Source organism: Schistocerca piceifrons, chromosome 2 (assembly GCF_021461385.2).
Source record: "Schistocerca piceifrons isolate TAMUIC-IGC-003096 chromosome 2, iqSchPice1.1, whole genome shotgun sequence".
Classification (NCBI taxonomy): Eukaryota; Metazoa; Arthropoda; class Insecta; order Orthoptera; family Acrididae; genus Schistocerca; species Schistocerca piceifrons.
Genome location: NC_060139.1, coordinates 662,634,521 through 662,649,970, shown reverse-complemented (window position 1 = coordinate 662,649,970; position 15,450 = coordinate 662,634,521). Strand labels below are relative to the sequence as shown.

The following is a 15,450-nucleotide window of genomic DNA, read 5'->3' as shown; positions in this document are numbered from 1 at the left end:
CCAACATGTCACCTCGAATTAAGTAATAACGTACCAGTATCCTAGCAAAAAGAATTTTTTGGTTCCAAGACAAAACTGAAGTTTGTAGTTGAATTTAAACAAGAAGAATTTAGTTACTTGAGGAAACTTGAATACAGCTGCAGGAAGCTAGCCGATGACGGCATAATATGGCACGTTCTATTTTTACACAAAAAAAGCGTTTAAGGCATACGCTCATGAAAAGCGGTAAATGCCCTGGAAGCCACTAATTTCCAACGATCCCTTCCCTTTTTTCCCCATTCTCTATTTCATATAGAAGTGTCGTATAATTACCACTGTGTCACAGTATAAGCATTATCAGCAGAAGATGGCAAACGATTTTTACTGCAAGACGAAGTTAATGCCCTAGCAATGGGATACAGTAATATTAAAAACACATGGGCTTTAGCTAATTTTCTGACTTAAAAAGTAATGTTCTTTTAGTTGTGTAAATGAATACGCATAAAACAAGAAGCCATTCTTGCAATAAAATTTGTTTCCATACTGTCTACCCCATTGGAAAAAGAAAGAAACAGCCCAACAGATTACTTTAAACACAATACATGGAAAAATATAGATTTTTTCTAATGCAAGACAAGGTTAATGTCCTGGCATGGGGGGGTCATACGTGTTCGGCTGACTTTGAAAAGTAGTTGAAAGTGGCTACTTCAAATCTCGTCATCTTTTGTTTCTTATTGATATGAAATTGTTTTACATTCAGACTTTAAAACTACTGCTCAATATCTTATTTTATCAAGGAGTCAGTAGTTTTCACTATATGATAGCTTAACTCAGTAGTTTCGAAGTGTATCTTAACCTTAAAGTTAGATTAGTAGTGACAATAAGTGAGCCACATGTATTTTGTGCTATGTAAGAGATATTTAAGTATTTTGATTTTTAGTTACTTTAATGTGCTATTTTATCCTTGACGCAAAGATAGAAATTTCGCCCGTGATCTGAGATCGAATTTCCGTATGTGTGGAACCCTGTCGACAGATTTTACTACTCCTCAGATTCGTAGTAGTATAGTAAGCAAACCAAGCAGGCTCCGTGTTGAGCTAGGTGTTTACGATGCTGACATGTCATATTTGCTGCTTTTTGTAGTTACGCTTTCGTATTGCAAAAATTTTCCGTTTAAGTAAAATATCTGTGCAGAGTGTCTCATTTTTACAAGAATGTGCTGAAAAGTAATACCTCCAAACTTTTATGAGAAAACTCTTAAATTTTTTTAAATAAAAAATTTTTTATTAACATTCAACATCGTTATTCTTCATATCTAAATGGTTCAAATTGCTCTAAGCAGTAACGGACTTAACGTCTGAGGTCATCAGTCCCCTAGACTTAGAACTACTTAAACCTAACTAACCTAAGGACATCACACACATCCATGCCAGAGGCAGGATTCTAACCTGCGACCGTAGCGGTCGGGCGGTTCCAGACTGAAGCGCCTAGAACTGCTCGGCTGTAGACATTAAGTGAGGAGGGGGCGTGGTGGTGTAGGAAGGACCAATAGGAACACACTGCACTGCTAGGGGAGGGGAGATGTCATTTTTGGGTCATAAATTATCATCTTTATTATGACAATTTCGGACTCCTAGTCAAACATGAACACAAGTGCACTATTAGGTCGCCATCTCGCTTATAATGACACTTATAGGTCATTAATCATAAGTAAAATGACAGTTATAGGTTATTAATTTCACCCCAAAAAGCATAGGAGAACAATGTGGCCTTTGTACTGAGACCAGCAGAGCCACTCTGCTGTCTTAGTGGGAGATCACTGGGGGTGGAAAATTCCTTCATGAACAACCACGACGGTTTGCTGGTAACGTTATAAAATTAATTGAAGATAAGAATGAAAAGAGAGTTATGACATAATCTAGAAGTAGAAACGGAAAGTAATAAATGTTATATGCAATACAGGCAAAATACGTAACCTGACTACGCTAAGTCGATAGTGTGCAAATTATGGCAGGAAGGTCATCGTGCTGAGTGAAGTGAGATTCTAGTATCTAAGCCAAAAATGAAGAAGAAAACTGTGCACATTAAATACCCCACTTACGAAATCGATAAACGTGCTATTATACTGCATTTCCTGCGTTATTGTGAACAATAGAAAGAAATAACAACTTCACGAAAGGTTCACAGCTTTTAATAGTAAATGCAAAAATCGACTCCTGGGAACGCAGTAGCCGTTGTATAAAATATACAGAACTCTGCCACAAGATGCGTATTGTTATTTTTTTACCGGTTTCGCTCGTTAGAGACATTGCCCTGTTGGTGACGTGTTAAAAAGCAAGCACCGCTCCATGCTATCAGAAACATAAAGTGTCAAAATAAAAAATAATACATGTACTGTAGAGGAGCTCTGTACATCATATAATACGCATGGAATGATACCAGCGCAAATTGTTCTGATATGCTGAAACTGTGCTGCAATGAGTACGTGGTGGTAATTACAAATTTGTGCAAGATCCGATTTTCCAGCCCGCGACAAGAAAGAAGCGAAAACCGCAGACATGTGACATTACATACAACCTCATACCGTTAGAAGAAATAAAAATATGTTCATATCATAACAATTATCAAAAAGGAGTTGATTGTTTCGCAGCTTGTTACAAGCCCTTCGACTTTAACGCCATTTGGTATACTTGCAAGTTAGTGTCACTGCTTACTTAATCGCAATGAAGATTAGAAAAATCTCTTATATGTTCTAGCCAACTATTGGAAAAGATAGGTAAAATAAGAATTTAAGCATGATTTTCACTGCTATTTATTATGTATAATATTTTAAGATTTACTACCAAACTAATGCCAACATATAAAGGCAAACTGGTGAACTATCCTTTTTTTTGGTTTTTGGAATCTATATGCAATACCGACATTACTAAGGATTAATTTTTGTGAAACGTAATCAATTTAAATACAATTGTACTCTGAAGCAGTTACCACACACATGATATTGTAATGTGTAGAAAGAATGCCAAGATTCTCTGATGATGGGTTAATCCCTAAACGCGTCAATAAATGTGATTTGCTGAACCAAGTGAAAAATTATTTTCAAGCTAGCTAATCAGCACTGTCAAAAGCCTTAAGAAATTTATGTATGTTACAATCACACACTAAAAGTGCTTGGAGGAAAGATATGATAGTTGCATTTGCGTTTTATCGCGGGCACAGTATAATTAATCTTAAAATCTGTATGATACATAAAAATTACGTATAACACTGACTGCATGAAAGAAGTAGCCTAGACCCAAAATAAAATTGGTTATCTCCGTCTTATGAGGCTATGTGGAACAATTAGAGTCAATCTTACGACAAAGAACAGCAATAAAGAGCAGAATCGAGACTGAAACATCTGTGTCAATGACACAATAAGCAGCGAGTGGTGGTCCATCACAGTGGTTGAATACCTCTGTAAGTTCAGACAAGGTGGTATCTTATTTGATGATGTACACAGCGACTTCATAAAGAATGTTACACATGTCGCCCCACGTTAAGGCCATTCTGCAACGAGAGTGGCACATTGTCACTAGAGAGTATATGCTCAGGCTTTCCTGCAGAGACAATTCTGTTGCGGTTCGGATAACAGGTGCAGTACGGTGTGAGAGTGAAATGGCGTGGAAACTGGAAACGTGATAGATACATAAGTACGCGGAACAATATGAATTTGATAAAACGTCTAAAATACACACAGATTAACCGTGAAAGTCCGGTAGTATATAGATCAAATGCAGTATCACGTGCAGCAGTAGCGAAATGGTTCAAATAATTTGGCCAAACTCTTACAGACATGTGTGATCGGAGCAGTCCAGATCTTCCACATGCGATTTCCATCTCTTTCTGAAAGCTGCAAAAACATCTGCAGGTCGTGGAGGCCAGAGGGAGGTGGGGGCGGAGGGAGGAGGGAGGCAAGTGACTTTCAAACGATGAGGACGTTCACATAGTGGTTCCCGAATGGCCCCTTGAGAAACTGGAAAACGAGCGGATTTCTTTCGTCGGGGAGTTGAGCGATTGGTAGAACGTTACGACCGTTGTTTACAGAGCCTTGGTGACTAAGTTGACTTGTATCTGCGTGACTCTGACGTGTAGTGCAGCATTCAATAAAAGTTAGTTGGCCTACCATAATAATGTGTACCATCGTACCATCATTATGAATTGACAGTTTATTGCCTGTTGGTACTTCTAATTACCATCAATGTCGATCCTTGTTTGTTTTGTTTACACACATATTTCACACATCCTAGACCAACAGTTGTTTAAGAATACTACGCTGCCCTCTACATCTCGTTTGCTAGTCAAAGAGACAATGATACGCTTGCAAATGATGCTAACAATCCCGCAGGTTTCAAAATCTTTCGGTTTGGAAAGATTTTTGACAGAATATGCACTAGTGGAGTTCAACATCAGTTTACGTGAAACTGTAGAAAAATGAGAAAAGACATAAGAGATTGCTTACATGAAAATCCTTTCAAAAGTAGAACGATGTCTGAGACTAAAACTGACAGAAGGTGGGTGAGACGTAGACAACTCAATTATTTTCTTCAGAGAAAAAAACTCGTTGAAATAATACAAAGCGATGAAGCCTGTACAACGTGGCTACAAACTGTGGCGTACTGATGACCTGATAAGCTACATTCTTTCCTTTGATTTTTATCAAGGGAGAAATACAGCTTTGGGCAGTGAATTTGAAATCTGTGCGTCAGGATTATTTTTTCGTAGAAGTATTGGAATAAACACAAGGGGCAGGACTTCGATAACTTTTTGACATACTTTTTCCTACCTGGAGGGCAAAAATCAGAAATAGAGACAACTCTCTTTTGTGGCACAATGAAGGTAAATTGGAAAAGTTCCCCATCAAACCTTTCATCTTCTAAGGAAATGAAAAGAGGTTACTTTCATTATAAGATGTCATCCTCTAGAATTGAGGTACTTTGTTGGAGACAATAAAATTGGGTGTCTGGCTTCCAAGTATTATAGAACAGAAGTAATGTTAATCTCCAGAAAGCAGAAGGATGCCATTAAAATCAATATTAAACGTCCTTTGTAATAAAGGTCTAGTATTTTAATATGGAATTTGTGAACCACATTGACAGGCTTAAATCTGCTTATCGGTTGGGAATAAGATCCAAACAGCATTCCTAACTCGTCATGACCTATTTTGTGGGTTGTATAGAAAGATTCCACTTACAGAGTTTAGGAGAAATGTTGCTCAGGAACTGATGGGACAAATGAATGAAAAGAATATCAGTCCAAGAGCTGCAAGACAGTTTTGACAGAAAGCAATAGATGCAAAAAAGAAGTAATTAGTCCTAAAGAATGTAAAATTAGGATAGAAAAGGTGAAATTTTATCACTTTTGCAGTAAATACAGGAATGTTGTAAGAAAAATTCAATCTGGACCAAATTCAAAAAGTATATTTTGTGGAGTATTTCTCCGCTGCAATGAAGATATAAATATTTTTCTTTAACGCCATTTTGTAACTATATAGTTACTATTTTAGTGAATGTGAGAGGGGGAATATTTTACTGTTTGTCTTCCAGTACTGACAACTGACAGGCGCGCACAGTCGTACCAATCAGAAGCAACGGCGTACTGTAGAGTTGGACACGGAAGTAACATACATTCGTTAATGTGCACATTATTTTGAGCAATGAATAAGAAGTTAAATTAAGGCTGTTGTAATACAACGCAATGAGTAGACGAAAAGTGACATTCAAAACATTTTGTAAACGTTTGTGACCGTGCCTCATATTGCATACGGTTTTTAAATGTAAGTACAATATTTGTTATTAACCATTATTTGCTCACTCAGACAACACAACAGCGTATCGCCAGGCAATCACAGTGTCACAAATTACGGGTCCGCACCTGAGACCATTGGCAACTTATCGCGCCGTTATAATACAGGGTGTCTCTTCTAGGAGTCGTCAGGCGCATTTTCTCTGGTATTTCAGCAGATATTCGCAATTTCGTTTTCGCACTGTGCAGTTGCAGTCAACCAGAAAGAAACACTGCTCATAACAACTTTTATGCGATGCCGAGCTTCGACAGAATGCGAAATTTTGGGTTCCCATGCGACAGAGCGATCCCAGATTAGTCACGTACGATATTCGTTTTATCGAAAGGTGTTAACAGGGACAGTAAAACACAAAGAATAACCAGTACTCCAGCAGTCACATCATTGCCCTGGCCTGCGATGACTGCTACTGTTGTGCACCAACGCTCCTCACTCGCTACTACAATACTGATTATTCTTTGTGTTTTACTGTCCCCGTCAACACATATCGATAAAACGAATATCGCTCTTCTTGACCAATGTGAGATCGCTCTATCGAATGTAAACACAAAATTCCGCTTTAAAAATAATTTTGTTTATAACGCTTTCCGTTCACACAAGATGTCGTCTGGACTTTCAAGATACACATTGCAAAAGCGAAATTGAAAACATATGCCGAAACACCAGAGAATATGCGCCTGACGACTCTTAGGAGAGATAGTCTGTTGGAGGCTCATAACATACTAATTAAGTACGTTATCAATGTGTAATAAGATTGGTAGATTTGCCAGCCGAGGCGCCGCTCCACAACGTCAGTATTGTCTCTTGAACAAGGAGTTTGACGACCACTGCACTGGAGGGTCAGATGATACTCAAAAGTACCACCTTCCTAAAATAGTAAGAAAATAAAACTAAAATTCCGAAAAGAGATATCTGTAATTTTTGTTACTGTTTACTGTAGTTACTCAGGAGAACACTGGGAAGTTTACGGGTTTTTGATGGTTCAGACAACAAAGGGTTAAGTTGATTTTTTCACACTTATGCATTTTACTGAAATAAAATAATGTAGAACAAAAAATAAAATGTTCTCCTAACGCGTTTTTTGCTTGTGACCGCGTTTCCATTTCAGTCTATTGAAAAGTCAGCAAATTCCAGTATTTTTAAGTTTTTGTAAACTCACTTGGAAATCGATGATTCTGACGTCTGTCACGTGGTCACCGCTGTATCTGAACATGAGGTTGTTCTTCCACGCGTCGCCGTGAAGCAGAACCACCAGCACCGGTGTCACAGAAGACACCGCATGTTCCACCCTGTCGAAAATGTCAGCACTCAGCTCTCTGTATTTGGTTGCGTATTTCTCATAACCGGTATGCTTTCCCAGATTTTCCGCCACTGCTGCGAAAGCCTTGTGCGTGTAGGTCCGGAAGAAATCCTTAGCTCCCTCTAGGTGCAATGGATGGGTTTTGAACGTGGGACCAGCGAGGGACTCGTGGCCTGCGAACAAAAGAGAGGCAGCGTGCAGGCGCGCCAGACACTTCACAACCAGCGAACACTGTTCCCGATCCAGGAGTTTCCCGTTCTCGGCCACCTTGAAGCCCGATTCCTGCAAGTCCTCCAGGACGAGATACTCTGTGGGCAGAGAGCCGCTGTGGTAACAGCTGGCAGCCAGTGGCTGCCAGTCGCTGCCTTCTACGGCCTTCAGAGCAGAGCTTACGGCGGGCAGCATCTCCTTGTATACGAGGGTCTCCCTGAGAAACAGGCCGCCTATGTGCGCGGCCTCCATGCTAGCTCCTGACCGACTGAGACTCTTCACAATCATCGACCGCTTCCTCGCCTGACCGCTGCCGTGGCGCACCCTCGCCACCACACGGTGTATCTCGCCGTGGAAACCGCCTCCGCTAGCGTCCGCCCCGGCTATGTCCATCGATTCCACGTGCAGATCATCGTCACTCTCAGCCTTTCTCAACGACGAAGCCACGAACTTTTCGTCGATCCACTCTGGCAGTGTGGTCTGCTCACCAGTGTGGGCCATCTCTTCCTGATATGCACATGCAGAAACACGATATTAGAAATGGTAGACCCCTATTGGAAAGTTAGCAGACTCAAAATCAGTTACAATAGCAGACTCAAAATCAGTACAGAGAAATCTACTCATAAGGCATTTAAGGTGTCCCAAAAATTAAAAAATGGAAAAAAATTGACATCGCCTTAGTTATTATGAAACACATGCATCAGTCAACTTGGCACGTCCCTCACAACAGGAGTAGTATAAGAATGTAGGTACTGGAGCACTTCCCAATATTGCTCATTTTTAGATATAATATGAGGCATTTCGTTTAGCATTTATCACCGATTTTAACAGTCAGATCATTTTTCAATACAAAAATTGGCCTTTCAAATGAGACACACTTACAAAAACTGCATAAGTTTTTAGTAATTTGACAGACAATAAAAATGGATAACAACCTGAAGATTTTTTTACTATCTAAACATAAAACGTCCAAGATACTACCCCAATGGCCATTTCTCATCGATTTTTAAAAAATTTCAAATGAGGCACAAAATAATTACATATAATTGATGGACAGCAAATGGGCATCCATTTGTTATCTCAATTAATTGTAGAATATATTTTAAGGGCAGTTAAAGATTTTCAGTTGTATTTAATTCTCAGTCATTGTATTATTTACGAGTGTCTCACCTTCCAATTGCTTTATAAACACATTATTGTAACTGATAATACTGTTATAGTTATTATTTAATTCAATTTTTGAAAAATATTTTTGTCATATTTCATATTAACATATTTTGAAATACAACAAACATAAAAGAAGGCATATCAAACTCCACTGAGTTATAGTAACTTGTGATATCTTGTTCAAAATATTTCTTACCATCTAATCCAGCTACTTCTACTGTTTGTAGTTCACTATATGATATGGAAATTTTTGGATTTTTCAGTATATTTTCTCATTGCTCTAGCTCAAAATTAGGCTCATTTTTAACAACTGTTACCCTAATTTCCATATTTTCTATGACAATTTTGCCCTCTTTTGGTAGTGTATCTTTTATTTCAACATCATTATTACTGTACCCCGACCATCTTAGTATAACATCTCCAGCACTTCAGCTCCATGTAAAAATTACAGAAACGTCTCCTTCCCAAATTATCTCCTTATAATCTTTGAAAAATCCACTCAACATTTCCAGTGGATATAGTACTTTATTTTTCTTCTTTTTTATTTTACCATTATCTAGTATATGTCATTCTATACATACTATATCATTAACAGATCATGTTAAATTCAGTAATACTGATGAAGAAATAAAAGGATGCTCATTTCTAGATAAAACATTATTTCCCTTTTTATAGTTATAAAGTCAGATAGTTTTGCTACATATTTGTTGATCAGTTTTTTATTTGCTTTTCCATCATATGTTGGATAATCTGTACTATCAGCTCCAATAATTCATGCACAACTGGGTGTGATTAGGATGCAACCATCTATCACCAATATGAATATTAATTTCTGTATCCTTGTTGGGAATATTCAGGCTATTTTTGGTTTTCTCATTCATAGGTAATGAGTAATACCAATAGCTTTCAATCTTGTTCATTTATGAAGAATAAAAACATCATTTCATTTTTAAAACAACTGTTACAGCAGCGCCATTGAAATCAATTAGATAATCATTTTCATCAGTTATAGTTACAACTAAATCCTGAATTTTATCATGAATTGGAATAAGTAAAGGATGATTTGGTTCATAAATTATTAGTGTTTCAAACTCTACATTAGGCTTAAATGCAGCAATAGCATTAGTTTCATGGTGAAAGTGATCATTACGATTTATGAACTTCCCTTCAGCTAAATTAAAATTTATAGTAATTAACTCAAATTGTATAATTTTTGGAATATCATTAGATAGATAAATAGATAAATATCCAGCGATAACACGCCCTGCAGACCACACACTGCTTCCACAAACTGCCTCCATTCCTTCCTGTGTTGTGCCCGGTTCCTACAGGTGTCTTCGATCCCCAGGGCTGCAGGGTCCTTCCTCATGTCTTCCATCCAGCACTGCCTTGGTCGTCCAGTGGGGCGTTAGGTGTTTGGTTTCCCATCTAGAGCCATCTTCGCGTGTCTTCCATCTGGCATACAGGCTACATGGTCCACCCATCGTATCCTTTTGCTCTTTATCTTCTGAAGGATAGTTGGTTGTCGCATCAGAAGGTATATTCCCTCGTTTTCCCTCCTCTTCCATTCTCTGTTATCTAAATCTGGTCCCCAAATCTTCCTCATTACTCTTCTTTCAAATATTAATAGTTTTTCCTTTTCTCATGTAGTCATGCTTTTGGACTGTACATTACTGCTGGGCATATCACTGTGTTGTGGATTTTCATGTTAGTGTTCTCTGAGATCGATTTAGAACTGAACGTATCTGTGAGGGAATTCATGCATTTCATTCCCATTGCTATTATTTCCTTGATGTCCATTTTTATGTTGTTGTCCGTGGTAAACACCAAGTATTTGAACTGGTGTAATCTCTTGAACCTCTTCCCATCTAGCTCACGAAATTCTTGCTGCTCTTGTCTTTTTCCTAATTGCATGAACTCTGTTTCGTCTTGATTCACTGTGAACTCTACCTTCTGTCCTCCTGTGCATAATTGTCCATTTTCTGGTACATTCCTTTCAACTCATGCTTTGATTCACTTAGTAGTACTATGTCATTGGCATATGGTAGACAATTGAAGTTACCATCCACCTGCACTTCAGCCCACTACTCTTGCCTACGCTCTTTTATTACATTCTCTAAAATGAAATTCAACAGAACACATGAGAGAGCTCCTTAGAAACGTATTGCTGCCTTTGACCCTTCCATACAAGCTTGCATCATTCTCACTAACTTCTCAGGGATTCTGAAATCATGCATTGCATTGTATAGGCTATTCCTGTGGATTCTGTCATATGCTGTAGATATCTGTATCAAATTCCCAATGTTTTCCAAACATTTGCCTTCGTGTGAAAATGTGATCTATTGTCAAAGGGTTTGGTTGAAAGCCAGCTTGGTACTCCTGTATGTTGTGCTCTACTAATGTGTGCAATTTTCTGAGGATGACGATGGACAGTACCTTATGCGTTACTTTCAACAAGCTGATTCATCTGTAGTTACCACATTCCATTTTGCTTCCCTTCTTGTATATTGGGCTTATTATAGCCAATTTCCATTCTTCTGGCAGTGTCTCCTTCTCCAATATGAACTGGATCAGTTTATATATCTCTAAGTGTAAGCTCTCACCTCCCTCCTTGATTAATTCTGAAGGTATTCTGTCTTCCTCTGGGGCTTTGCTGTTTCTGAGTCCTTGATTGTGATTTTCACGTCTTCCTCACTAACTTCCCATTCTTCTTCATCTTTCCTTTCCTCTGTAGTGTCTGCAGGTAACACCTCATCTGGGTCTGGGCGATTCAACAGTTCTGAGAAAAATTCTTTCCATCTTTCTACAGTTTTTTCATGGTCATTTATTAAGTTGCCATTCTCATCTCTAATGAAACAAGTTGGGATCTGAAATCAACAATTCCGGTTTTTTATGTTTTGGAGCAATTGTCTTGGATTCTAGTTTTGACTCTCTGCTTCAACTTGTTCTATCAAACTGGTTATGTATTATATTCTCTTCTCTGTTCTTGGGATTATATTTGTCCTCCTTCTGGTATTGATAAACAGTTCCCTTTTCTGCTCATTCTCATCATTAGCAATACTCTTTTTATTGACTTATAGTTTGATTAAATTCTAACACACTGACAATACTATTTTTCATCTCCATATGCAACTTAGCATCACTCTCAATAGTTACTCTATTTAAGCACCAATCTGCTTTAATGTGTATATTAGGCTTTTTTGTATGAATAAATTTTTTCTAAAGTTTTCAAAGTATATTAACCTGTTGGAATTATTTTCTCTCCATCACAATACAGTTTGTTAATTTTTGCTGTATCAATTGGAGTTAAAAATGCAATATAAAAACCAACCAATGCTACACTTTTAAAACTATCTCTTATAGGTACAGTTAGTCTTTTTTTTAGCACTGATAAATTATCACTCAGTTGTATTACTTAACTCATTTACTGGTAATTAAATGAAAACAAATTGGGATCCAAAAATAAGAATTTCAGAAAAGAAGTGAGAAAATAAACATAGTAAGTCATCACCTAATTCCATTAGATGTGCTATTATTCGCCCTAGTGGATGTGGTAAAACAACATTAATGATGGATAATTATATTTTAGCACCAAGATGGTTAAAGTGGGATAAAATTAATCATCTATACATTTTTTCATTAAGTTTGGATCATTCAAAGTATCAAGAATTTATTTAAAAATTTAAAAAAATTGAAGATAAATTAGATGCTGAAACGGCTACATGTATTAGTAGCAATGATGAAATTATACCATTACATGAGTGTAAAGATGATACAGTTGTAGTATTTGATGACTTTATATTGGAAAATCAAGATATTGTAAGAGAATATTTTACTAGAAGTAGACATAATGGAATAGATTGTTTTTATTTAGCTCAAATATATTCAGAGATACCAATACAACTAGTCAAAGTCTCAACTTTTACATATCTTAGTCAAGATGACATAAATCTACTACATATTTATCATGAATTTCTTGGTGGTGATTTAAGATATAACAAATTTAGAAATACATATGGTAAATGTTGGAATGATTATTTTTGTTTTGTAACAATAGACATGACATGGAAATCAAATAGACGGTAAATACAGAGCACAAATTAAATATTTCCTAAGATATATATGTTATATCGATGCAACTGACAAGTAAAAGAAGGAATTTTAGTATTAGGTGATAACATATTGGAAGCTATTGAAGAAAATAGAGAGGTTGAAAAACAAATTGTTCCTTATACTTATCACCATTTGAAGAATTTAATAATATATCATCAAGTAGACAATATTAAAGTCCACAGTGTGACTATACTTCATGTCACACTGAAATACAAAATTTATTACTGAAGTATTGAGAAAAGTTTTAATGTTAAAAATATGTAAGTGGAAGAATGTTAGAATATATTAATCACAGTGAAGATAAAGTTTTTGAATTAAGACTTGTTAGTTCATTTAAATTTGTTGGTAAATCACTGGTAAAATTTGAAGGAGATATATTAACTGTTGGTGATACGACATATGAGGGCACAGATGGATCAATGATTCTTTTAACTAAAGAACATATTACTATAGATGAGCATTATATTCTGAAAAAAATCCAAATAAAATAAAATCGAGTAAAAAAGTTAGATACGATGATTTAATAAAAGAAACTAATGAAGTTTATTATTCAAACTTATCACAAAATATTGATGATTCAGAAAAAGAAAAAAATGGTGAAGCATTAATTAAAAATTTACAGAAAAGCCAATTGAATGCGTTTGGTTAAGTAATGTTAGAGATTTAAGTGATAGATTAACAGTAACCCATGGAGAAGAATCGCCTGTAAATAAAAACTATCATGATGAAAAAGTTGGCATAGTACAGATGTTAACAAATCTCATCATCAACCATCTGAAAGGAACTCCATACTCGATTACATCTGTAAATCATTTACCACATACATTTTGGGAAAATGGAAAATGTGGTAAAGGATTAGTAAATTGGGCTTTAAATAATTTACCAATGTCAGAAATGCATTTTCCAGTATGTTATTACTGTGGGCCATTTACTAAGCTAGAAGATAGACTAGCATGTGGAGATAAAGGAGTTAATCGATTAGATGAAGCTTGCAAACAACATGGTATAGCCTATAGTGATAATAAAGAGTTATAAAAAAGACACAAAGCAGATAAAGAGCTTCAATTAGCTGCAAAAGAAAGAATGCATGCTCCAGATGCTTCAGTTGGTGAAAACGCTGCAGCTACTGCAGATAGAGGAATAATGCATTTAAAAAGAAAAATGGGAATGGGACTTGACCTTGATGAGAATGGATGGGGTTTATAATTTTTGATTGTATAAATGAATAGTTTTGACACTGCTAAAAAAATTTCTTCCTAGTCGTAAACTTAAAGCAACAGCAATTAAAATCAAAGCTAATAACGATCAACTGTACAGTATTGATCAGTTTTTAACTGAAGCACAAAAAAGAAAATGAGATAAGAAAATTTATTGATAACATTAGCAACTCCTGTTGTGAAAAAAAATATTGAATATCTAACCAAACAGGAAGAAGGATCTGGTTTCAATATACACGAAGGTGATTTTCTACCACTACTGTTGGCAGCATTACCATATTTAACTACTACTGGTACACTAGCAGGTGATGCTGCAGCAGTTGCAAATGCTGTTATGAATAAAATGAAATGTGGTAAAGAATTAGAAGAGCACAAGGCGCGTAATTTAGAAGTGGAAAAGAAAGGTACAGGGTTAAGAAACTTTGCAAAAAGTAATTGACAAGTATCCTAATGCACTAAGAACTTTAATTTAGAGAACCTTGTAAAGCAATTGAAAACTGAACTTGTTCATGGTGTATTTATGACTGTCGAGTTCCCTAATAAACTAAAAATTTTGCATGTGGAATCGCTAATTTAAATACATCTGATCATGTTGGTACACAATGGATATGTTACCATAGGAATAATTATAAAAAAAAATTGTGTTTGACTCATTTGGTGGAAATATACCTCAACATATAGTTAATTATTTGAAGAAAAATGATCTGTCCTATAAAAATGAGAAGATACAAAATTTTAATGAAGTAATATGTGATCATTTGTGTTTATTTGTATTAAAATTCAAAATGGTTATGAATTTGACGATATTTTGAATCCAATGAATGAACATTTTTTGAAATAAAATAAGCAAACAAAGTGGTGAAAAACAAATCTAAAGAATTACAAAAAATAAAAAGATTTAGAATTGTAAATAGAAAATATAATTAAGCAATTTCAATAGGAATGAAGAAGCATTTTTAAAATAAGTAATGGTTATATTGATTTTAAAGGTAGAAGATTAGTAAACATAAAAGATCCTATAAATTGTTATCATACAGCTACCAAACAATACTTAGAGAAAGAATTTATTAGAAAACTTGAATAGACAAGTATTCAGTTAGAACACAATTCAATAACTATGTCACCACAAAAAAACTTTATGAAAAAATTATGCAGTTTCATAATGATAACTATAACACATCTACATCTACATCCATACTCGGCAAGCAACGTGTGTCGGAGGGTACCTCGAGTACCTCTATCAGTTCTTCCTTCTATTCCAGTCTCGTATTGTTTGTGGAAAGAAAGATAGTCGGTATGCCTCTGTGTGGGCTCTAATCTCTCTGATTTTCTCCTCATGGTCTCTTCGAGAGATATATGTAGGCGGGAGCACTATATTGCTTGACTCCTCAGTGAAGGTATGTTCTCGAAACTTCAACAAAAGCCCATACTGAGCTACTGAGTCTTCCACTGGAGTTTATTTATCATCTTCGTAACTCTTTCGCGATTACTAAATGATCCTGTAATGAAGCGCTCTGCTCTCTGTTGGATCTCCTCTATCTAACCCTGTCTGCTATGGATCCCGCACTGGTAAGCAATATTCAAGCAGTGGGTGAACAAGTGTACTGTAACCTACTTCCTTT

General features: G+C 36.2%; 1 protein-coding gene across 1 annotated transcript in view; it reads right to left on the bottom strand.

Annotated features, from left to right (window-relative positions):
* Window positions 1–15,450, bottom strand: part of LOC124777712 — a 92,981-nt gene that overhangs the window by 11,911 nt on the left and 65,620 nt on the right. The window contains exon 2 of the mRNA XM_047253209.1: window positions 6,981–7,838. Coding sequence (XP_047109165.1) covers window positions 6,981–7,832 — 852 coding nt within the window. The 5' untranslated portion in view covers window positions 7,833–7,838. The remainder of the gene's footprint in view (window positions 1–6,980; window positions 7,839–15,450) is intronic.